Consider the following 27,158-nt stretch of genomic DNA (forward strand, 5'->3'; position numbering starts at 1 on the left):
ACCCATTTGACGTTCAAAGGCTCCGTAGTGAACATGGAAACACCGTCATCTTCTACAACATTGCTTCACCAGTAAAACCCATGGAGTTGGATCAAGGACAGTGGATGGAGACACTTGGCTTATGTTCAGTTAATGATAGATTTGCTGAAAAAAGGCAGTTTTTCATCAGGTTTATCTGTTCTCATACAATAACCTCTGAATTTATTCTGAGCTTTTATGAACATCTACATCGGGGGTCTCAAACATGCGGCCCAGGGGCCAAATGCGGCCCGCCAAAGGTTCCAATCCGGCCCCTGGGATGAATTTGCAAAGTGCAAAAATTCCACAGTCAAGGCTGTCGAACTCATTTTAGTTTAGGTTCAATATGATCTCAAGTAAAATAATAATAACCTACAAAAAATAATGACTCCATATTTTCCTCTTGGTTTGATGTGAAAAAATAATATTACACTATGCCTACAAATAATGACAACTTCAAAGTTTTGTTTTTGTTTTAGTCCAAAAAATAACATTAAATTATGAAAACATTTATATTTACAAACTATCCTGTGACAGTAACATGTGAATAACCTGAACAAATATGAACAACCTGAAACGTCTAAAGAAAATTAAGCACAATTTGAACAATTTTCTGCCTGTTACTCAGTGTTTAGTGTCTTTGTAGATCTGATCCATAATGCACATGTAGAAATGATAAGTTGAGGCATAATATTGTTAAAATTGCACTTATTTTTCGTAAGAATTTTCAGTTTTTTCAGGTTATTTACATCTTTTTTGTTTGGATATTTTATAAAAGTAAGTATTTTCATAATTTAACCCTTTCATGCATAGTGGTCACCACAGTGGACAGTTATTCTACAGCTGTTCTTTTATATATTCGTGGGTTTTGTTGTTTTAGTTCCATATCAGCCAGCACAGTGGACACTTATGCACCATCCCATAATACACTGACATTCATACCATTACTGAAACTTTGCTGTTCTTAATAAACCTGATCTGCTGTAACATCTTTGAGTGTAAATAAATTGCTATAATAATTGGAAATATGATCAAATGTGAGAAAACATCAGATTAGCTGCGATAAAAATGTTTTTATTTTATAGTTTTCACACAGTATATCACTTTCTGATCTTGTGTTTTAAATACATGGTTCTTTGCTTCAAAAATTAAACACATGGTGTCCAGCTGAGTGGACAATTTTTGGAACTCCATGAAAAATAGCTTCATTAAAAAAAATCAATTGCATTGTTTTTTCGTGCCTAAAAAGGAACACTCTAAAAACACTCAGGAAAAAAAAAATCTTGACTAAGGTTCTCATAATTCATGCATGAAAGGGTTAATGGGGTTTTTTTGCACTAAAACACAGAAAAAAATTTGGTGTTACCATTATTTGTAGGTTATTATGCTATTATTTTACTGGTTCGGCCCACTTGAGATAAAATCCGGCGGAATGTGGCCCCTGAAAGAAACTGATTTTGAGACCCCTGATCTACATGATCAGTGAATTAAATATAGGAAAATACATGATTTACACTGAAAAAACACAAAATACAGAAGATAATTTTACAATAAATAGTGGAAATCACTTAAGGAAGGTTAAATATAGAGAAAAAAATATTTGGGAACTGCCAGAAAAATAACACTGGGTCTTCATGGGTTAAGGTTATGGTGAAGATTAGGGTCTTATAATGTCCTCTAAACACATGGCCAATAATATATGCAACATTCAAGATTTTAAGGTTTTGTGTCTTCACTGTTCCATTTGAAAGTTGTAAAATCATGGAGAACATTGTACAGTATATATGACCTGTTTTCCTCCTCTGATTGCTTTTCTCTTTTATCCTTTAGGATGATGCTTGTAGCGAAAACCACAACTGACAGAAAATCAAGCTTCACCGTCTGACAGCCAGTGACTTGTGAGCGTCCCCCCTCTGCGGATCCCGTCTTTACCTCTGGTTGACCCTTTGAACACTCAGCCCTTGTGAAGACTTTCACTTGTTGACACACATCATCAGCCAGGCACAAGTGGTGGCAATCAAAGACAAAATAACTGAATGGGGGCTAATCGTTGCCTGAAGCTGCTATTAGAACAGTAGCAAGATGCTGCCGCAGTTCCCAAATGCTTTATTGCGTCGCTCAAAGCTTCAGCTAATTTAGAACATTTCCAGCGATATCCTTTTTGTGGTCCAGGAGCAGCTGTAAAGATAAAAAAGAGTAAAAAAAAATTCCACAACGGCCATACAGAATGAGATCAGCAATGCTTTGGTCTTTATTGTTCACCCTGCAAGCATTGTGCGCCAGCGTGGCACATGCCATGCAACATTACCCAGCGGCCTGGGGACACTATGATGTGTGCAAGTCCCAGATCTATACGGAGGAGGGTCTGGCGTGGGACTACATGGCCTGTCAGCCGGAAGCTACTGACATGACAAAGTACCTGCGAGTGGCCCTCGACCCCCCAAATATCACGTGTGGAGATCCGCCAGAAACGTACTGCGCTTTGGTGAGTCGTAACCTCGCCTGTCCCCTGATGGAGACAAATGAGGCTGTAGGCAGGATCACACAGCATACTGGGTCAGGGATAGAGAGCAGCGCATACAAGGCAATATGCTACCGCTGCAGCAGAGATTAATGTACACTCAGATGGAGTATGGAAGTGTTCGAACACAAGTCCCGAAATGCAGCGGCACTTGTACAAGATTGGCACACATAAATATTCACAGACACATGCCAATATACACAGACCTTGGTGACATATTTGGACAAATTGTTGTAGGTATAAACTCTAGAGGAGGCGTATAGGACCAGCAGATCATACCACTGTGTTTTTCATCACACATCGCAATGCGCCATTTGAATTGCAATTTTTATTCTCAATTTTAAATGTACTGACAAGGAGTGTTGTTATCAAGACCATCTAATACAGGGGAGTCAAACTCATTTTAGTTCAGGGGCCACATTCAGCTAAATTTAACCCTTTCATGCATAGTGGTCACTACAGTGGTCAGCTGTTCAAAGGTGTTGTTCTCGTGTATATTTATGGATTTTGTTGGTTTATTTCCATATCAGCCAACACAGCGGACACTTACAGGGTGGGGAAGCAAAATTTACAATGAACATTTAGTTGTTTTTTTCTCAGCAGGCACTACGTCAATTGTTTTGAAACCAAACATATATTGATGTCATAATCATACCTAACACTATTATCCATACCTTTTCAGAAACTTTTGCCCATATGAGTAATCAGGAAAGCAAACGTCAAAGAGTGTGTGATTTGCTGAATGCACTCGTCACACCAAAGGAGATTTCAAAAATAGTTGGAGTGTCCATAAAGACTGTTTAGAATGGAAAGAAGAGAATGACTATGAGCAAAACTATTACGAGAAAGTCTGGAAGATACTATTAAAGAAGAATTGGAGAAATTGTCACCCGAATATTTGAGGAACACTTGCGCAAGTTTCAGGAAGCGTGTGAAGGCAGTTATTGAGAAAGAAGGAGGACACATAGAATGAAAACATTTTCTATTATGTCAATTTTCTTGTGGCAAATAAATTCTCATGACTTTCAATAAACTAATTGGTCATACACTGTCTTTCAATGCCTGCCTCAAAATATTGTAAATTTTGCTTCCCCACCCTATATGCATCATCCCATACACTGTAATTCACACCATTACTGTAAATTTGCTGTTCTAGATAAACCTGATCTGCAGAAACGTGTTTGAGTGTAAAAAAAATTCTAATTGTTATTAGACTGTAATTAACCTTTTTTTTTTTTTTTTTTTAACAAAAAGGTTGGTTTTTTTGGCAAATTATCTCCATGCAGGTATGTTAAAATGTGAGAAAACATCAGATTAGCAGTATTAATGTTTTTATTTCATAGTTTTAATGCAGTATATCAGTAAATACATGTTTCTTTGCTTCTAAAATTAAACGCATGGTGTCCAGCTGAGTGGATATTTTTGTAACGCCATGAAAAATAGGTTCATGAAAAAAATTCAATCGCATTGTTTGTTTGTTTGTTTTTTCATGCCTAAAGAGGAATTAAAAACGGCAAGAAAAAAAAAAAAAAAAATCTTGATTGAGCTTCTCATAATTAATGCATGAAAGGGTTAATCTGAAGTGGGCCGAACCAGTAAAATAATAACATAATAATATAAAAATAATGTCAACTCCAAAGTTTTCTCTGTGTTTTAGAGTGAAAAAAGTCAGATTAAACAATGAAAATATTTACATCTACAAACGATCCTTTCAAACAATGTGAATAACATGAACAAACTGAAAAAATAAGTGTAATTTTAACAATATTCTTCCTCAGTTTATCATTTCCGCACAACAGATCACTACAAATACACATGAAGTGTATCAGGCAGATATTGTTCAAATTGTATTTACTTCTCTTAAGACATTTCAGGTTCATATTTGTTCAGGTTATTCACATTTTTTGTGAAATTATACTTTGTTTTAACGTAAATACATGAAAATATTTACATTTATAAAGAGAGAAATTTGGATTTGTGAGTATTTATATGTTATTATGATAGTATTTTACTGGTTTGACCCACTTGAGATTGAATTGGTCTGAACGTGGAACCTGAACTAAAAGGATTGTTAATATTTTAGTGTAATTTTTACATTTCACAAATTCACCCCAAGGGCCGGACTGGACCCTTTGGCGGGCCAGATTTGGCCCCCGGGCCGCATGTTTGACACCTGTGATCTAATATCAAGATCAAACCATGAACCACACAGAGTGTAACAAGACTAAGACTAAGGTCACAGCAGTAATGACACTGCCAGAATTCTGTCCCAAGTGGCCTTTGGTTGCAACACCATGATAACAGTTGTCTTTAAACCTGTCTAACCGTAAGACATAGTATGACCAAACATACCTCAGTGTTTTCTCATCTTTTTTGTGGGATAAAACAAAATGGCACAGTGCACACCCAGCCTACGAGGTTGAGACCAAGTCAAGTCCAAGCCCAAGGCAAGGTGAGATGGAGCCAAGACCAGGTACACAACAAGGGCAACAAAGTAAAGTCTGTTAGAAAGCTGCACAAAAACCCATCATTATACACTGAACAAAAATATAAATGCCACACTTTTGTTTTTGCTCCCATTTTTCATGAGCTGAACTCAACAATCTAAAACTTTTTCTACGAATACAAAAGGCCTATTTCTCTCAAATATTGTTCATAAATTTGTCTAAATCTGTGTTAGTGAACACTTCTCCTTTGTCCTTTGCTGAGATAATCCATCCACCTCACAGGTGTGGCATATCAAGATGCTGATTAGACAGCAGGATTATTGCACAGGTGTGACTTAGGCTGGCCACAATAAAAGGCCACTCTAAAATGTGCACTTTTACTGTATCGGGTGGTCCAGGGGGGTCAGAAAACCAGTCGGTATTTGGTGTGACCACCATTTTCCTCGCACAGCCTTCTTCACGAATTCTCTGAAACAGCTTTGGAGATGGCTTATGGTAGAGAAATGAACATTCAATTCACAGGCAAAAGCTCTGGTGGAGATTCCTGAAGTCAGCATGCCAATTGCATATTCCCTCAAAACTTGTGACATCTGTGGTATTGTGCTGTGTGATAAAACTGCACATTTTGGAGTGGCCTTTTATTGTGGCCAGCCTAAGGCACACCTGTGCAAAAATCCTGCTGTCTAATCAGCATCTTGATATGCCACACCTGTGAAGTGGATGGATTATCTCAGCAAAGGAGAAGTGTTCACTAACACAAATTTAGACAGATTTGTGAACAATATTTGAGAGAAATAAACCTTATGTGCATACAGAAAAAGTTTTAGATCTTTGAGTTCAGCTCATGAAAAATGGGAGCAAAAACAAAAGTGGGCATTTATATTTTTGTTCAGCGTAGTTGGCAAAAAAAAAACTGACACCAATGCCCTGAAATGAAAAGTAATATTTGCAGTGTTTTTGTACCAGATAGGAGTTTTGGTAAGGAAGGTCGCTAATGCTATCTAGCTAGCTTTGCAAGTGTCACTTACACAACTCATCTTTCTGATTCTTAAGTGCTGATAAATGTTTGACATTATTTGTGTGATGCTCAGGCAGTTTGGGGACACGCCTGCAGTTGTGGTTTTGACCGGTCTTGAGTAGGATCATCTTTGTCTGAGATACAAATCAAGGTTATTATCATTAACTGAAGCTAACGAAATGACGAAAACTAGAATTGTAAAAACATTTTCGTTAACTGAAATAAATAAAAACTATAATTATACGGAACAAAACGATAATTAACTGAAAGTGTATTGTGTGCGTACAAAACTAACTAAAACGTATAAAAATTATGGATAAAATTCCCTTCGTTTTCATCTTTGTCAGTGTCAGATTGATATGAAATCAATTTATTTCCCTCAAGCAATTGTAGCCGCTGGCACTTTATGAAATTTAACGGTCCGTCACTTCTCGTCACTTGTCGTTTCCAGTCGTCTTCTGGTCCCCACTCTACCTGGAAACATGGAAACTAAAGTTGGGAGAAAGCCGCAGAATCTTGTCTGGGATTTATTTGAATTCAACAGTGAAGAAGATGAAAGATATTAAAAAAAAAAAAAAACTAACTAAAACTAAACTAAAACTAAGCATTTAGAAAATAACAAAAACAAATAAAAACTAGCAAACCTGCTCTAAAACTAATTAAAACTAACTGAATTAGATTTTAAAAAAAGTCCAAACTAAATAAAACTAAACTATAATGAAAAATCCAAAACTATTAGAACCTTGATACAAACACGGTTCTGTAAAAATACAGTCAAGACAAAACCTAGACTTTAAATAAGAACAATCTTGAGCAACAACAACGCTACCAACAAGTGCAGGAAGAGTATAAGTATGGAAGTAGCTAAATGATTTCTCTATTTGCACAAATCAACACAATGTTATAAGAATGCAATGCACTAGTGCAACTGGATGATTATTGTCGTATTAAAATAATGATTAATATACCTGGAATGATTGGACATCTTAAATCAGGGGTGCCAAACTCATTTTAGTTCAGGGGCCACATTAAGCCAAATTTGATCTGAAGTGGGCCGGGCCAGTGAAATAATAACATAATAATATATAAATAATGTCAACTCCAAACTTTTTTCTATGTTATAGAGCAAAAAAAAAAGTAAAATTATGCGATGAAAATGTTTACATCTACCAACTGTCCTTTAAAACAATGTGAACAACATGAACAAACTGAAATTTCTTAAGAAAACTAAGTGCAATTTTAACAATGTTATGCCTCCGTTTATCATTTATACATGTAAATTACAACTTACAGATCACAGTGCATCCACAAATACACAAAATATTTAATAACAGGCAGAATATTGTTAAAATTATACTTCAGACATTTCAAAATGGTTATATTTGTTGAGGTTATTTGTGTTTTTGTGAAATTTTAGTTTGTTTTAGTGTAAATACAGTAAAATGACATGAAAATTTTTACATTTACAAAGAGAAAAATTTGGAGTTGTGAGTATTTATGGGTTATTATGATAGTATTTTACTGAACCGACCCGACCCACTTGAGATTAAATTGGTCTGTATGTGGAACTTGAACTAAAATAATTAAAATCTTCAGTGTAATTTTTGCATTTTACAAATTCATCCCAAGGGCCAGACTGGACCCTTTGGCGGGCCAGATTTGGCCTCTGTGTCTTAAATAAAGACTTAATAACAATAACTTAAGAAGAAAACATTAATACAATAAAAATGTGAGGATATTTGACAGTGACATTGTGGCATGTGCTGTGTAACATTTAATCTGACATGTCCAGTCACCGATCATGTTTACGTCCATAAAAACAGTAATGACAGAACAGAAAAATGTTGCTTTTGATATGTCATATCACAGATATACAGTCCACATTAGCATTACATATTTAGACAATGCAGTAATGTTTTTTGCCGGTCTTTCTCTAGTAACCTACTATAAGACATTCGGGTTCTCACACGTCCTGGAAAACCTGGGAAATATTTGACCAATTTTCCAGTTATGGAAAACATATAGAAAATGAGAAAAATAAAAAAGGTAAAATGTCCTGGAAACAGTTAAGTTATCCTGGTAAATTATTTATCCTCCCCCTGCCTTGTGACTTTGTGTGCCTAAACTGACATGAAACAAAGGAAATTGTTTTTCAGTGATTTATTGAAAATATACAAATATTTTTAGACAAAGTGCAGGAGAGAAAGTAAGAGAGAAGAGAAAGTGGAGTTGGGAATTTCCCAGTTAACCCTTTCATGCATGAATTATGAGAACCTTAATCATGATTTTCCCCCCTGTTTTTATTCCTCTTTAGGCATGAAAAAAAATGCAATTGACAGCTTTTTATGAATCTGTTTTTCATGGAGCTGCAAAAATGTCCACTCAAATGGATACGATGCGTTTAATTTTTGAAGCAAAGAAACATGTAGTTACTGATATACAGTGAAAACTATGAAATATAAACACTTTTAATGCTGCTAATCTGATGTTTTCTCATATTTAAATATACTCTAATATTAGTTATTACTCACTTCATGGAGATAATATAAAAAAAAAAACATTTTGTTAAAGAAAAAATGATAATTACAGGCTAATAACAATTGATTTACACTCAAACATGTTACTGCAGATCAGGTTTATCAAGAACAGCAAAGTTACATATGCATAAGTGTCCACTGTGTTGGCTGATATGGAACTAAAACAACATAAACCCATGAATATACAAGAGAACAGCTGGAGAATAGCTGTCCACTGTAGTGACCAGTATGCATGAAAGGGTTAAACACTGTAACTCCAGTTTGTCACTAAGGAAATGCTACACTGTAATCTGTGGTCATAATTATTTTTCATAAATAAATTATAGCCATAGACTGCACATCAATTGTCAGAGTAATATATGTAGAAACCAGTGGCGATTTCTCGTAGACTGCAAGGGACGCTCAGCTTCCCCTAAAATTATGAAAATTAAATGGTTAAATATGTACGGTTGTGTTGACATTCTATTGACTACAAATGTGTTAGAACACGTTCATCTCACAGACGAGTTCGTTCAGAATCAGCTTTATCACAAATCAACAGACTCGATGTTGTTCACTTCTCATACATTCCCGTTGCGCTGTTTTCTCATTCGATCTCTGCTCAGTACATTTGTCCGTAGACTGCGGGCGTCTCTGGGCTTCAACGGGACTGGGTGGAACAGTTTTTTTCATTGCGTCAAAACTGGACGGTAATTGGATAAATGCCACGATGTTGTCCCGCCCCCGGACGCCGGGCGTCTCTGAGGGTGAATGGAGCTGTGGGCGGAGCTCAGCCGGGCTGGACGCCAGAATCCCACATGTTGATTGGAGGATCGGTCGAAAGGCTGAATCCCGTTTGATTGACAGCTGTTTTCAGATCTGCTCCTTCACTGACACAGTTCAGTTTAATACCGTCGCACATTCTGCTGTGAAATCAGAGAAACCACTACGAAATTACTCGTTAATTTCTTGCACTGTAAATAAAACACTCTCATTGTACTTCCTTGTTTCAATTTAACATAATTTCAGTGTTTTCTTGTTTCAGTTACATAATTTAATCATTTCTGATTCGAGTTTAATATCGTTTTGTAGATAATTAAATCAATCAAACTGTCAGCTAGGTCGGAGTGAAAGGAGCATCTCTTGTTTATAAAGGCTGAAGTCTTACACCCACAACACACTGGGCCAAAGCAATCTAAGCGGAGAGGACACTGGTCCAGTCCCTGGAAAAGACGCCTACTTGGTACGATAAGGTCACTGAGCATTTTCTTAAAAAGGAGCGGAGGGTCGAATGTATGTTTAAATAACTTGACTTTTTTTTTTTTTTTTTTTTTTTTTTTTTGATGTAAGCCGACAATGAGCTTCCCCTGTCTGAAATATGAGCAGCCGCCACTGGTAGAAACTAGAAGCACTCCGAGACCACAGACCTCCTAAAATTCTGGGTAACTGCAAGTGTAGAACTGTAGAAAAGAACACTTCCAAAAAATGAGGAGGAATGGATAAGTGTATGATGTGAGAACTTGTCTCTGTAGCAGCTGAAAATGTCCTGGAAAATAATTTTAGGGAAACAGTGGGAACCCTGGACATGCTGCTACCCAAAGTGGTTTACTTATGTATCTGATGTTAGCGAAGAAAGACATGAAAGGGATACACTATTACTACTACTACTGTGACACATACAGCACTACTGGACTGTGGATGTGTGCAGTGGTTTGTCCTGACTGAAAATGGACCATGGAAGGGAATCCTAGTCTCAAGACAACTGAGCATCTGTGGGATGTGGGAAGAGCTGGACAAATTAATCTGATCCATGGAGGCCCCACCTCCCTTGGGTCAGAGCTGTTTTTGTAGAGAAAGGGGGACCTACACAATATTAGACAGGCAGTAATTAGGGATGTAACAATTACCGGTATAATGATAAACCACGGTAAAATTGCCAACGGTTAGTATTACCGTTTAAATTCTAATTATTATCATGATAACCTCATTTGATTACTGCACTTTTCCGGAGAAAACGCCTATTTAAAGATCTGCTTTTATATCAAATATTTGAGTATAGTTTTAATTTATTACAATTTTAATTTTATATACCTAATATCTGGAACCAATATTCACTTTTAAAGTGTTTGAAAAGGTTCATTAAGCATCTTTGTGTTATTAATGCAAAAAATTATATACATTTTTCAAATTGGATTTTATGTTTTTTTGTGTTTTATATTGGAGGTTAAAGTGAAAAAAAAAAAAAAAAATAGGCAGATGATATATAAATGAAGTTGTGCCGAAAAAAAGACACCAAACATGGGTGGAGTAAACTTTTGTTTATATAGTATATAAAGGCAAAAGCACTGAAAAACAGCTAAAATAGGCTCAGACCACTAAGGGTTGATACTTGAATGTTTCTGCAAACAGAAGGTACATTATGCCAATTATTTTATTTGTTTTTTTTTGTTGTTTTTTTTTTTTATCTTACCAGCCAACAGGCCGTAAGCTTATTGTCATGTAGCGTCCAGCGTCGTCGTCTTTCATCTGTCGTCGTCTGTCGTCCGTTACAAAACTTTCAATCGTCTTCTTCTCCAAAACTACAATTCCGATTGACTTCAAACTTGGTACACAGCTTCTTTATGATGATGTCAACAAAGGTTAGTGAAATTATTTGGATTCGGATCTGATTCTGGATTTGGTGCGACTTTGAAAAATTTTCCCATTATAACAGATCGGAAGTGGATCAATGCAATAACTCAGTAAATATAAATGATATCATGTTGAAATTTCTACAGTCCAGCCCTGATGGGGAGATGACCAAAACATGATGTCCACATGCTGATCAGGATCTTCTTCTGGATCTGGGAACTTATGGAAAATTTAACATGGACTCTTATGGGGACGAAATTTCAATCGACTTTTCTCTGGAACTCCAGTTCTGATTGACTTCAAACTTGGTATACAGCTTCTTTATGATGATGTCAACACAAGGTATTGACATTATTTCCATCCGGATCTGATAATGGATTTCCCATTCTAAGAGATAGGAAGTGGATTGATCCAATAAATCAGTATCAATGATATCAAGTTGGAATTTGAATTTTTTACAGATCTGATTGGAATATGACCAAAACATGGGCTATTTCTGTAATATAGTACATACACAGAACTAATGACATCTGGATACATTTCCCAAAGCTTGTCATTTGGCCGGTAAGCTACAGGGCCATTGGTCCTATTATTATTATTATTTTTTTTTTCAAAATACAACTTGGTTAAATTATTTCAGTGTGTGTATAAGTAGTTTTTGAGTATTTTGAGCACAATTTCAATAATACCGCAAGATGTTCACAATAACCATGATCTGAAATTTTCATATTGTTACATCCCTAGTGGTAATAATGTTACGCTACCATAGATTCCTGATTGGTTGAGATCCGGTAAAGTTCTTTGGATACTTTTGGTCGGTATGAACCACTTTACATCTGAAATGAAGATCCGGAGTTGGTCTGACCCAGTGATTTGACCATCACAGTTTCTCCCTTGTTAAAGTTGCTCTGATCCCTACTCTTGCCTATTTTGCTGTTTCCAAGAGATCAAGTTTGAGGGCTAAACGTTCACTCGCTGTCTAATGTAGGCTACCCCACCCACTGGAAAGTCTCCTTGTAATGAGATAATCAACATTAACACTACTTTGACTCTGTAGTTATAATGTTTTGGCTGATCTGTGTATCTTGCAATAAAGATAATTACTGTGTTAGTTTGGTTTATTTTTTGTAATTGTGAACCCCTCTGTAGTCTTGGTCGTGTTGTAATTATTATTGCTATACTATATCTGTACTACAGACAGCACAGAGGGAGGATTTATGGTGGAAACTGACAGTATAACTGCACTGGTGGAGATATTATTTGATGCGTGCCTGCTGCTGTGTTCAGCATCATGTTTCATTGTCCCTTATCAGCCATTAGGAGAGGTTCATCCCCAGGTTGCATTTGTTTAGAATCACACTCAAAGTAAGCAGCAAGAGCCAGTAGGTCTTCAAATGCATCGTTAGAAGTCTTGGCTGCAGCAGAGAGTTTCTGGAAGTAAATATTTACCAATTAAAATGGGCATCTTTAAAGGGAGACTTTTTATTTCTGCACATCCAGATGGCATTGAGACATTTAATGCCACTGTAGGATGAAAAAGGAGCCAGTCTCCAGTCGAGTGTGTCGTTCTGTGAAGCTTTATATCAAAACAAACTGAGACCTTTTGTCACCCCAGTGGCTTATTCAGACAGGCAAAATTAACACAAGTAGAACGAAGAGGAAAATAGAGACAAAGCAACTGAAAGCGAGCTGATGCGGTCACACATCATTAGTCATCGATGTTTATCGCTTTGTTTACATGTGTTTATAATCACTAGGGCCAATTTAGAAATTTCACATATTTCTATTGACGAAATTCTACAAACTGATGGACAAATACACAGATGAAAAAAAGTCTCCACCTGGATTTAACAAAGTAAATAGTTCAAATCCTTCCATTGGATAACACTGGGTTACAAAAAAATGTTTTTTGAAAGTTGTCTAGGTTTTTTCAACTGAATTAGGACCATTTTGCACCGCTCAATCCAAAAATGACGTCTGTTTTTCTCAATTAGGTCAGGTTTTTTTGCTAATTTGATTTTGAAAAATTTGATCTTCTCACAAAATTTATTACATTTTTGTGACTTTATCAGTTGATTTTTTTATATAGTTCTCACCCAAAATAGGTTTTAAGAGAAAAAAAATCATTTTCTAACAGGATGTATTTATTAAGTGTCACAAACTTTAATTCCTGTAAATTGAATAATAGATATTGATAAAGGTAAGTACATGTAAATTGAACATTAAATCGTCATTGTGCAAAAAAAAAAAAAAAAACATTTTAAATTGGCAAAAGTAAAATCTTCAGAACTCATTTATTGCAAGAAATATGAAAGAATTTTGTATCATATGATGTGAAAATGCCCATAAATGTAAGCAAAAATGTTAAAAAGCCAATATGTAGCATAGTTCAGAAAGTTGACCTGACTGAGCAAAATTAATGTGATTTTTAGATTCAGCACACCAAAATTTTCCTAAATCAGCTCAAAAAACTTAAACAATAAATTTGTTGTTGACCAGTGTAATCAGTGCAGTGAATAATAGTAAAGTTCTTTAACCGTAACTGATGTAATTAAGAATTTTTATTTGTCAGTTGGGTTCACACACATAGACCAAGGTTATAATAGTTTTGAATTTTTCATTATAGTTTAGTTTTATTTAGTTTTGACTTTTTTTTCTCTAATTCGGTTAGTTTTAATTCATTTTTAGAGCAGGTTTGCTAGTTTTTATTAGTTTTAATTTTTTTCTAAATGCTTTGTTTTAGTTTAGTTTTAGTATTAATTTCAGTTTTGTCGTATCTTTTCTCTTCTTCTCCGTCGTATTCAAATAAATCCCAGACAGGACTCTAATGCTTTCTCCCAACTTTAGTGTCCATGTTTCCAGGTAGAGTGGGAACCAGAAGACGATTGGAAACCACAAGTGACGGACCATTAAATATCATATTGTGCCGCTAGCTAAAAGTGCTTGAGGGAAAAAAAATCGATTTTATATCAATCCGACATTAACAAAGGGAATTTTATCCAGAATTACCTATGTTAAGGAGGTTATGTTTATGTTTGATTATGTTGCTTTGTCTGTCTGTCTGTCTGTCTGTCCATGTGTCCGTGTGCAAGATAACTCAAAAAGTTATGGACGGATTTAGATGAATATTTCAGGAAATGTTGATACTGGCACAAGGAACAAATGATGAAATTTTGGAGGTGATGGGGGGGGGGGGGGGGGGGCACTGATCTGCCTTGGCAGAGGTCTGCGCTCTCCGAGTGCTTTTCTAGTTTTTATTCGTTTTAGTTAGTTTTATAAACACATAATACAGTTTCAGTTAGTTATTGTTTTTTTCTTTTAATTATAGTTTTTATTTATTTCAGTTAACGAAAATGTTTTTACAATTCTAGTTTTCGTCATTTCGTTAGTTTTCGTCAACGATAATAACCTTGACATAGACATGTACATGCACCACACACTGAAACTGGTGTTCTGTGTTTAACACATCACTAGATCATGCATGCGTCACACACTGCATACGTGGAGCAGTGGGCAGTGGGGATAGTTTGTTGCTCAAGGTCACATCAGCCACTCCACCCGTTCAGAGAATCAAAGCAGCGACACTTCAGCTGCAGTTCCAGCTCCCCTCCCGTTTTTTTCAAGAATTAAGAATTTTTATTTGAAAAGCTCCATCGCCCCTGGGTGGGCTCGAACCACCAACCTTTCAGTTAACAGCCAAATGCACTTGCCAGTTTGCGCCACAGAGACAACTGTGATGCAGTGAGTAGCTTTTCAGTTCTTAAACAAGCATCAGTTTGGTGGAGGCTGGACAATACAATAGCTACTTTTACACAAAGATCCTGGAAAAAAGGTGAGAGGGTGATCCCACCTTTTTTCCACTATTGACTGATTTCCACGGCCAAGCCCAAGGAGTCACAGAGGTGAGACAGGCTGGACTTTTACACAGCAGACCTGAGTTCCAGAATCAAAGGAGTGGTGACGCAGCGCAGCGTATAACTAGGGCTGTGTATTGGCAAGAATCTGGCGATACGATACAAATCATAATACTAGAATCATGATACAGTATATCATGATATATCACAATACTGTCAAAAAGGCTTTTTTTTTTTTTAGATTTTTTAAAGATTTTTAAGATTTTTTTTTTATTATTTTATTATCATTTATTCATTTCACATTCATTTATTCATATATATTTTTAAGATTTTTATATATTTTTAAGATTTTTTCCTGGAAGAACTGAATTACACCACAAATATGCACAAATACTAAACACATTTTTATTTGATCAAAACAGGATCTAATGCTATATCACAAAATCTTCCTGTGTTAAAATTTAAATTATGTTTTACAGACATTACAGTTTAAGATCCTGCTCAAATGTTCATATTCTATTAGTTCAGAATTAACATCATAACATTATTTTTGTGCAATCCCAAAAAAGGAACTAACTGCTTCTCAGACAGTAAAAAGTGCTTTTAGGATGCTTCAAATAACCATTATTTAATAAAACAGAGTTAAATTATAATAAATAAGATAAAAACAATAAAGAAAACAAAAAAACCCAAAAATGAACCTCCGCCATATCTGCATTTGAATAAATACCTAAAAATATCGATGCAGTACTTTTAAATATCGATACAGTACTGTGAAATGAAATATCGCGATATATTGCAGAACCAATATTTTCTAACACCCCTACGTATAACTTGCGCATCAGAAATACCCCTAGCGTAGTGGTGTTGCTAAGCCCTCCAGAGTCAGCCAGTCTTTCACTGTTCCACAAATGTTGCCCAAAGTGACAACAACTCACGGATCTCAGCGTCTCCCCAGTTCGACATCTTTCTGGTTGCGTTGATATGTTTGTTTACTGCACACGCACATGCAATACGTTCCAGAATCATGATTCCACCTTTATCACAGCTCTGTTACTACCTCCAGAGACAGAGGTGGGACCAAATGATCCTACCATTTCATTTACACAGACGTTGTTCTGGAATAAAGGTGAAATTTTCCTGAACAGAAGTGCTGCTTAACCCTTTCATGCATGAATTATGAGAACCTTAGTCAATATTTTTTCTTGAGTGTTTTTATTCCTCTTTAGGCATAAAAAACAATGCAATTGAAATTTTTTTTTTTATGAACCTGTTCTTCATGGAGTTACAAAAATGTCCACTTAGCTGGACACCATGCATTTAATTTTTGAAGCAAAAAACACATGTAGTTAAAATCCATCATCAAAAAGTGATATACTCTGTGACAACTATGATATGAAAACTAGAGCCCGACCAATTAATCGGCCGGCCGATTATAGCGTTTCACCAGTTAATCAACATCGGCCAATATGTAGCCGATGTATTAACTTTTTTTGCTGCGCGGAGATTCTGTCGCTTGCTGCTCCTGTGTGTGTGTGTGTGTGTGACACGGAGAGTCAGACGAACAGTAAAGCGAGTTAGTTTCACTTTCACTCCTCCTCGGACAATGACGCTATCACCCCCCACGCACAATCACATAATCATGGAGCTACTGCTAATCCCCCCCTGCTCCGACGAAAATCATGGACCGCTACCGCACGCTCTGACAAGGATGGACCGCTACCCCCCCCCCTTTTATGAAGTATTCACCCCCCCACACACACCCATGTCCGTGCACTTCCTGTCTACCTCACAGTTTCATTCTGCCAGCAGGCCTGGGTGTTAATAGTGTAGGGGAGACTGGGGACAGTTGTAACGCGATTCAGTTGTAACTCTTGCAGTTGGTATAATCAGGAACAACTTAGGACTCACCTAATTCACTCTGCACATGCTCAGTTTAGTCCTTAGTCCACATAAGAAGTTGTAGTGCCGTGAGGCAGACACATCAAAATTTGTGAGTGAAAACATAATTGTGTGGTAAGTCATATTTTTTGCTCTAATTGTTTTTGTGATTGCATAGTTTGCATTTGGAAGTTGTGTAAATTATCTTTGTGAGATAAACAAAGATTTATGCAACTGTTAATCCACCTGTCCACAATTATCTAATATAAGATTATTATATCCTGTGTAGATCAGTGTTGTTATTTCATATATCGGCCAATATATCAGTTACCGGCCAATATCAGATATTGGCCAATATATTAGATATCAGCTTTTTTTAGCCCCCAATATCTGTATCAGCATCGGCCCCAAAAATCCCATATCAGTCGGGCTCTAATGAAAACATCTGTAATGCCACTAATCTGATGTTTTCTCTAACTAATACTAGTTATTACTCACTTCATGGAGATGATATAAAAAAAACCCTCAAAACTGTTCATTACAGTCTAACAACACCCCAGGACCCCAGGAAGAGTAGCAACCACTATGGTGGAAACTAATGGGGATCTGTATAAACAATAAACATTAACAATTAGCAATTGATTTACACTCAAACATGTTACTGCAGATCAGGTTTATGAAGAACAGCAAAGTTACAGTAATGGTATGAATTACAGTGTTTGGGATGATGCATAAGTGTCCACTGTGTTGGCTGATATGCAAATAAAAAAACAAAACCCATGAATATACAAGAAAACAGCTGGAGAATAGCTGTCCACTGGAGTGACCACTATGCATGAAAGGGTTAAAAGGGGCTTATGATTCAGGCTTGTAAGAGGGTGGAGCATTTTAACATGGATTGGCCACCACAGAGTCCAAACCTGAACCACACTGAGAACCTTTGGGATGTGATGGAGAAGACTTTACTTCACTGTGGTCTGACTTTCCCACAGTAAATGTGTCCTGTAACAAGAGCTAAAGGCAATCCAATGAAATATTGCATGTGGAACTGTCCGAGTAGTGTATCTGACTGCATTATAAAATATATTTTTAAATCTCAGTCGGTCTGGTGCTCATAGGTCATATTGTATGACAAAATAAATAAATAATACGTATAATTCTCTAAACTCAATTAAGCTTGAGTTTATTGGATTGTAGCCATCATAATTTAATAAACATTGGTGTAATCACCGCTCCATACTTCCAACAGGATATGATATGAGGAGTTCCATTGACCAGCCGTGGTTCATAACACTGACTGATATCACTGTTCTACAATTAGAAAATATCTGCTTCAGACATTAAATGTGCTAAATCTTACATACTTTAATAAGATGAATCAGAAAACTAATTATAAAAGTGTGAGTTAGCGCATGTTTTCAATATATATGATGATGTGATATTACACACATATGTTAGTTTTAGGTACATTTATACAATGGATTTATAAAGGGGTGCTTCTATGAAACTGGTCTGTAAAAACAGGACAGAGGGGCTAATAATTCAAACCAGATGTAGACTAATGTTATGAAACCAGTTTGGAAGCACTTTGGGTCTGTTTTAAAAAGAAATATTTACTGAGATAAAAGAAAAACTATTTTTCACATAAAACACGTTTGTATATTATTTTACATTATATTTAATACAAAAATCTGCATGTAATGCGGTCAAAAGGAAATGCAAATTACGCTCTACTATTTTATTTTAATGTCTCTTTATTCTCTCACAGGTACTTTTGGGGAATTGAACTAATTACACAAGGCAGAGTGTTTCACAAAAATGACTGCTGTTGCAAAATCATTCTTGATTTATATGTGTTTAACTTGGCAGGTTCTGTATGTAACTTAAGTGGACACAATAGGTTACATACAAAACCTGGAATGAGACTGAGATTCATGAAAAAACAATATGTCTGGATTAGAAAAACCACTAGGATTGTCAAATTTAACACAGTGTCTTTATTTATAGTGGTATATAAGACCATTTACAGCCATGTGGTCCAGATAAAATGCACTGACACCGAGGTCGTTTTTCATGTCCCAATTTTGGTCCTATTTTTGGCCCAAATATTTGACAAAAAATTTCATTATTTTTGGGATGGCTCAGAGCAAGAATATAATCTTTTTTGCATTTATCTGAGGTCATCATTAGGTACATCCTGGGTGGAAATATGTCTAAATTTACCTTTGACAGTTTTACCTTGTAGTCCATTGTGTTAACCACTGAGGTGTCCACCTGCCTACTAACAGCTCAGTAGTATTAGTTACGGACCTATTTGCTGATTCCATTTGGGTGCTTCTATGAAACTGGTCCCTAAAAACAGGACATGGGGCTAAAAATTCAATTCAGATGTAGACTAATGTTATGAAGCAGGTTTGGAAGAACTTTGGGTCTATTTTAAAAAGAAATACTTCAGATAAAACACATTTTTATATTATTTGACATTATATTTAATATAAAAATCTGCATGTAACATCGTCAAAAGGACACGCAAATTACACGCTACTATTTTTTTAATGTCTCTTTATTCTCTCACAGGTACTTTTTGGGAATTGAACTAATTACGCAAGGCAGAGTGTTTCACAAAAATGACTGCTGTTGCAAAATCATTCTTGATTTATATGTGTTTAACTTGGCAGGTTCTGTATGTAACTTAAGTGGACACAATAGGTTACATACAAAACCTGGAATGAGACTGAGATTCATGAAAAAACAACATGTCTGGATTAGAAAAACCACTAGGATTGTCAAATTTAACACAGCGTCTTTATTTATAGCGGTATATAAGACCATTTACAGCCATGTGGTCCAGATAAAATGCACTGACACCGAGGTCGTTTTTCATGTCCCAATTTTGGTCCTATTTTTGGCCCAAATATTTGACAAAAAATTTCATTATTTTTGGGATGGCTCAGAGCAAGAATATAATCTTTTTTGCATTTATCTGAGGTCATCATTAGGTACATCCTGGGTGGAAATATGTCTAAATTTACCTTTGACAGTTTTACCTTGTAGTCCATTGTGTTAACCACTGAGGTGTCCACCTGCCTACTAAAAGCTCAGTAGTATTAGTTACGGACCTATTTGCTGATTCCATTTGGGTGCTTCTATGAAACTGGTCCCTAAAAACAGGACATGGGGCTAAAAATTCAATTCAGATGTAGACTAATGTTATGAAGCAGGTTTGGAAGAACTTTGGGTCTATTTTAAAAAGAAATACTTCAGATAAAACACATTTTTATATTATTTGACATTATATTTAATATAAAAATCTGCATGTAACATCGTCAAAAGGACACGCAAATTACATGCTACTATTTTTTTTAATGTCTCTTTATTCTCTCACAGGTACTTTTGGGAATTGAACTAATTACGCAAGGCAGAGTGTTTCACAAAAATGACTGCTGTTGCAAAATCATTCTTGATTTATATGTGTTTAACTTGGCAGGTTCTGTATGTAACTTAAGTGGACACGATGGGTTACATACAAAACCTGGAATGAGACTGCCAATTCATGAAAAACCTGCATGTCTGAGTTAGAAAAAACACTCAGATAATCAAATTTAACACAGCGTCTTTATTTATAGCAGTATACAAGACCATTTCAAACCATGTGGTCCCGATAAAATGCACTGACACTGAGGTAGTCTTTCATGTCCCAGTTTTGGTTGTATTTGTGGCCCAAATATTTGACAAAAAATTCATTAATTTTGGGATGGCTCAGAGCAAGAGTATAGTTTTTGTTTTTGTTTTTTTTGCATTTATCTGAGGTCATCATTAGGTACATCCTGGGGCGAAATATGCCTAAATTTACCTTTTATTATTGGGTCTAAAAAGCTGGCAAAGTGTCAGGCACCAAAATGTACCCAGTTTCATAGAAGCACCCAAATGTTCCACTCGAAAGAACCTGAAAAGTGAATGCAGTCCATTGTGCAGACACTGTTCTGAGGTAGATCTGGTAGCTCTGAGACAAACATTCCTTTTGAATAAAACCCATTCTCTCATTAAGTCTCAGAATTTCACATTTTGGCCCAAGACTGTATCTTAGAAACTACAATCAACTAGCACTTTTGACTTAAGTTTTCTTTATTGGTGACTCAGATTTGGTAAAGTTTAACTACTTTTATTGTGTGAGGGGCGGCTGAAAAGTTTTGAGCCTAACATGGAAAGGATTAAGATATGAAGACCAAATTTGGTCCATGAAATCTTTCACATATCTTAATCCTATCCACTAAATTTCTTGGTCATAGCAATCTTTACCTCCACCAGAAGGTATTGTGATCACTTTGCTGTGTGTGTTTGTGTGTTTGTTTGTTTGTTTGTTTGTTAGCAAGATAACTCAAAAAGTTATGGACGGATTTTCATAAAATGTTCAGTAAATGTTGATACTGGCACAAGGAAGAAATGATTAAATTTTGTTGGTGATCGGGGGGGGGCAGATCTGTCTTGGTAGAGGTCTGCGCTCTCTGAGTGCTTTTCTTGTTTTCCCTGAATTTTCTGTATCAAGTGTTTCCTGAAAAGGGGACAAACGTGAGTATGGGGCTGATTTGTGATTATAGATGAGACGTGGGTCCATCACTATCAGCCTGAGACCAAGGAGCAGTCAAAACGATGGAAACATCCCATGTCATCAACCCCAAAGAAGGCAAAGTTTGTACACGTACTTGATGACAGCCCGATACTCAAGTTTGTCCATTTTTCAGGAAACACTTGATACAGAAAATTCAGGGACCTGTAAAACAGGGAAAAAGATTGCTATGACCAAGAAATTTAGTGGCTAGGATTAAGATATATGAAAGATTTCATGGACCAAATTTGGTCTTCATATCTTAATCCTTTCCATGTTAGGCTCAAAACTTTTCAGTCACCCTTCATAGAAGCATTTTCCTTGTAGACCAGTGTTCTAGGTCTATCCAGCTCCACCCTTTGATAGTGCCCCTCTTAAACGAAAATGAATTGAGAGGTCCTGGACTCAAATGATTTGTCTAGTGATGCTGGGTGAATCGCTGCAGGGTAATGTTATGCAATGAGATCAGCTCCCTCTAACAGATCACATGTCATCCAGTTTGCCTCATAGGTAGAACGTGGGGTTTACAGTCCCCATAACCCAGCATATATACAGCAGTGATGTGCAGCTTCATCAACGCACCCGAGGTGATACCACAATCTAATCCATTAAAAACACACATGAAGCAACTTCCAGTTTAGCGCCATATGATTCATTCCTATCACGATGCTCTACAGTTCAACATAATTCGATTCAGGCTAATGCAATTCAGTGAGACGTGATGCAAGAATATGATACATTGCATTATAAAATCCTACAGAAGGCTTGATTTCTTTGGTTCTTCTAAAGCAAACAGCAACAGAGACCTCCTCCAGTGCCAATAGTCTACTCAGACTATTCACACTATTATTGAACCACAAACCAAACCACTCATTTGACCTGTTTTTACCTTCTTCCTGTGGATCTGCTTTAACACCCTTAGCAAGTTTATGAAAATTGCAGTAGTTTTTGCATACATACAAGTCATATAACTTTCTTTATGAAGTTAACCCTTTAACTTGGTGGTTCCAAACCTTTTTTGACTCGTGACCCCATTTTAACGTCACAAATTTGTGGTGACCCCAGACATTCAAAACTGAGAATTTTTTTTGCTAAAATTAATTTGTTTTGATCATGTAATAGTTTGCTATACTATGTTGCAAATAAATGTTAATTTTAGATGACATTTAGGCTATGTAATATATATAATGGACCTTTTTGGTGTCTGCTTCTAAGTTTCTCTTTGAGATGTCTTAGCGGAGCCAGGTGGGTGAAGAAATCTTTCCATTCTCTGTTCGGTTGCTTTTCTGACTGCGACTGTGTCTGGGCAGGTTGAAGTGTAGTAATGCATGTGGTCACATGATCAGGTCAATCAAAATATGCCCTCTCAGATATTATAGTCTGCATTTTATTAGAACTTGATTATATTTTGGAAAAATGTGTGGTGTTTTAATTATAATGAAATATATATATTGAATCATTAAGAAATATTTTTCATTAGTCTTTTTTTTTTTTCTGATCAATACTAGAAATTTCAGGTGACTCCATTTGAATTCTAGGCGACCCCATGTGGGGTTGCAACCCCAAGATTGAAAAACACTGCTTTAACCCCTGAGACATTATTTCAGGTAAACGTGCTGCTGTGAATTTGGGTCTGTTTCAGTGTCATAACAGCTGCTGTGAGTTTGTGCTTGCGTTTCTTTTCTTCAGTGGTTTTTCGTTACTGTGTGTTTTAGGGTCAAAACAGGGTGGAATAACAGTAAAAGACAAAGAGAGGAATTGAAGTTTTACAAGTTTTTACTAAATAAGGCACTCAGAATGTACATCAATAAGAGATTTAGGATGTTGAACATGAACTGGGAACTGGAACACACTGAACAACAAGTATTTAAATTTTGGCCCTGTAGTTTTTGGTTTTGAGGCTAGGATTTTTTTTTTTTTTTTTTTTTTTTTTTTTTTTACAAAATCAGTCCAGCTGCTTTTGGCATCTGGTTGAACTCTGCAGTTACACGGTCAAAACTTGGTAAAAACACAGTAAATAAAATAAAGGAAAATCACAACACTGCAAAGAACAGTAAAAGTAAAACATAACAAGGAAAATGGTGTAAAAAAAAAAAAAACAACATACCGTCTATTCTTATAGTGAGTCGGTCTCACTCACAGCTCTGTTTTGCCCCCCATGATATAAGCAGTGGCAGGGGGTGAACTGAGCATGCTCAGACGTCTATAGAAAGCACAAGGTCTATTCTATCAGCACGTTTTGAAATTTTTCCTGTTAAGCAACGGTTGAATTTTGATGAATATTTAAAATAAAGCATACATACAGAACGCTCACCACAGACACATCAGGGGCTAAAGGGTTAACAATTAACTGAAAGTACCATTTTACCTTCACATGCAAATGACTGGCCCTTTTGATGCTTGTTATTTTACCCTAAAAAAAGAATCTCTGACAGAAGTTAGAATCAGTCCAAATCCTCAACCTCACCTTCCCTGTTCTGTCTCCATCCTTCAGTCTCTTTAGAATGGCCGACCCCTGGATTCCTCTGGGAGCAGCTCAGCCAGGTTTAGTTCCATCCTATGTCGGTTGTAGAACTGTCAAATGTGGTTTACCTCTTGATTCTGTCATTTTCATTTGATGTTTATGCTGCTAGATAAAGTAGGATATGCAATTCAACAGTTTATTGGTGTATTTGCAGTTTAGTTGCAGTTCAGTTGGATTCTGAACAATGTTGATGAAATAGACACATGCCAATATGCTGATGTTGTGCTGGTGGTGATGTTGATATATAGCAGTTTTATACTATTAGGAGTCTGTTTGAGGTTTTTTTATGTAGTATGGCATCATTTCTTTCTCGTATGCTTTGAGTTCTTTGATTCAGCATCTATAAAAAATAGACTCACCAGGTTCATGGCCACTTATGACCCACACTGTCATGGCTCTGGTTGAAACTTTGATCAGTTCTGTGACACCATCATATCATGGCACAGCCTTCCTCCAGGAGTAAAGTTTTATTATACATGATGTCAGCAGTAGAGATGCTTGACACTTGACAATCTACCAGAAAAAATACATCAAATTACTGGCCACTTTTCCAAATAATGAAGGCATCTGATGGCTCATAATAATAATGCATATGGATCCCAAAAAATACTAATAAATATGGGGGGGGGGGGGGGGGCAGGAGAGTGTTGTCCAGGGTCTGAGTCCCGGTGGGGTTCAAGGGAGTGAAGCAAAGCAAAATTAACACTATAAATTAGGGCTGCTCGATTATAGAAAAAAAAAAAATAATCGCGATTATTAAAAACGATTATTTGTTAACCTTAAAGTTGTTTATTTTTTTCTTGCAAAACAATGTAAAATATACTCTTTAAACATAAATAAAGCTTTTAAACACTAAAACAAAGTATGTTCACTTTTGTACGAAACAAAAAAATCTTTGAATGCAAATAAGTGTACTGTAAATTCAAGTATGTTTCCTTTTGTAAACAAATAGTGCACTGGAATTAAACTGCTCTAGACTTGCCATAGAACTGTAGCAATAAAAAAAAAAAAAAAAAAAAAAAAAAACTCACGTAAAGTGCAAATTATAAATTTAAGTATGTTCAATGTAGTATGAAACATAGTAAATTCAGTGGCGTGCCGTGAGGTTTCAGTTCAGGCCTTCTGTATACATCAGCCATCAAGAATATGTACGTTAGGGTTATACGGGTTAGGTTAATACGGGAGTTGCAGCGTAAAGAGATTCGGAGACTGAAGATTGCACTGCGGACGAAGTTGTTTTTATGTGTTTTAGTTTTTCATAAGATTATGATAAAGGTGGCGGTGGTTAAACTTCAGATGGTTACAAAGGTTTGTTGTGTTACCGGTCGGTGCGGACACAACTACGAAACACTTTTTGCACGTGATGTGTTTTTGCTCTTCGTCTCCTTCATCAAACCCAAAGTGATTCCATACAATTGAATTTGACTTGCCTTTTTTGTTTACCAAGCACTTCTGCTGTGATTCTCCTGCCATTTTTCCAGACCGCTGGTACAACTTTCCTCTTGGGGTGGACCTGCCGGCTAGCAGGCAGCAGTAGCTTAGAGGGGGGCGGGGCAGAGCAGCTCATGGTAGCTTGCGGGCGCATGAATTAAAACTCAAAATTAATAATCGTTTTTCTCGATTACATAATTTTTGTAATTGTTGCGTGTAATAATCAAAATCGTAATTGAATTTCGATTAATTGCACAGCCCTACTATAAATGCTTCAAAAAGAAAACTTTTTGTTTTTTTCATCATACACTAATAAAATGAATACAATTGAACCTCACTAATGTGACCAATTTTGGAACTAAAGTAAAGAGTTGGCTTTAATAAAGTTGGACTCAGTTAGGACATTGAATTCCATTACATTCCAAATCATTTAAAATGAGAAACAACAGGATACAGTAGAGGTATAGACCTATGTTTGACAACTTTCTGTGATTCATTCAGTCACTGGCTGTGTTCAAAGATATTTAATATTCAGTTCATGCAGTTCTATAGTATAATCATACATTGCATACCTTCTGTGGCTGCCCGTTGGTTTTTTATGCCTTAAATGCTGCTTGACTTGTCATAAATGGTGCGTGCACAGTAGACCACCCCATGATCCAATACCAGAGATAGGGGAGCAATGGGTGCATTCATTTGAGCTCCACAGTACATATGGATGAATAGCTCAGAAAGTAATGCTAGTGACTGGGGTTCGAATCCCGACATGAGCAGTTATGTTATTTTCAACATGTTACATGTTTAAACAGGAGGTGTGACACTGATGCTGACGTGACCTGTGCATGATAGGTAAATCTGCCATTGATTTTCAGTATATGAATACATACTAGGGCAGTAGTGACTTTGGATTTTTTCAGATCGACTTATTTGTCTATAAAGTCGAAGTCGAGTCGACTCGTCGTATGATGACGTCATCACATTGACAGTGGAGGAACAACACAGACACACAGCCGTTCAACAATGAGCAACTTGTACTAAAGTTCACTGGAACATTAACAATGTACAGGAAAGAGCAGAAGAAAAAAAACTTGCAGGACACAAGCATCAACAGTCCTCACACATTTAACCAAAACTAAACATAGGCTAACATCTTGAATTTTCTTTTAAATTTAAGTGAACAACAAAAAGTGGGTTAAAGTTAAGACAGTGGCAGCCAAGACACACAGCATGTTAAAGAACAGAGCACATTGTCTTCATGAAATAAATGAACAGAATAATCCAAACACACTGGCTGTCCACTTGCACAAGTGATGTGTAAGTTGAGGTTTTGTTTTTTTTTTCCCAGCCCACTTTTGTGGAATTATTTCACCCACCCCGCAAATATAGCAACATTTTTTGGACCTGCACCAACCCAACCAGGGTCCGCTGATCCGCAAATCACTACCTTGCACTCCATGTTTTCATGTAGAAAGATGAGAGTATCGGCATGCGCTGAATGAAGGCTCGTACGCTGTCGGGTGATGGAAGGGAGAGAAAGAATAATACATAACTAGTCGACTCCTCCAAAGTAACATCGACTTGTGCCACAGACGTCAACATGTCGACAAAGCGGCTTTTCTGTTAATGCCCTTCTACACACATGTAGTGGACGCAGAGGAGTTAGAAAAGATGGACTGTATCTGGTACACAGCTTTTCAGTTTATAAACTTGC

At 36.4% G+C, this 27,158-nt stretch overlaps 1 protein-coding gene across 1 annotated transcript in view; it reads left to right on the forward strand.

Moving 5' to 3' along the window:
• Positions 1-27,158, forward strand: part of LOC115436861 (netrin-G1-like) — a 213,176-nt gene that overhangs the window by 26,626 nt on the left and 159,392 nt on the right. Inside the window, exon 2 of the mRNA XM_030159828.1 lies at positions 1,849-2,503. Coding sequence (XP_030015688.1) covers positions 2,246-2,503 — 258 coding nt within the window. The 5' untranslated portion in view covers positions 1,849-2,245. The remainder of the gene's footprint in view (positions 1-1,848; positions 2,504-27,158) is intronic.

The sequence above is a fragment of the Sphaeramia orbicularis genome, chromosome 17 (assembly GCF_902148855.1).
Source record: "Sphaeramia orbicularis chromosome 17, fSphaOr1.1, whole genome shotgun sequence".
Lineage (NCBI taxonomy): Eukaryota > Metazoa > Chordata > Actinopteri > Kurtiformes > Apogonidae > Sphaeramia > Sphaeramia orbicularis.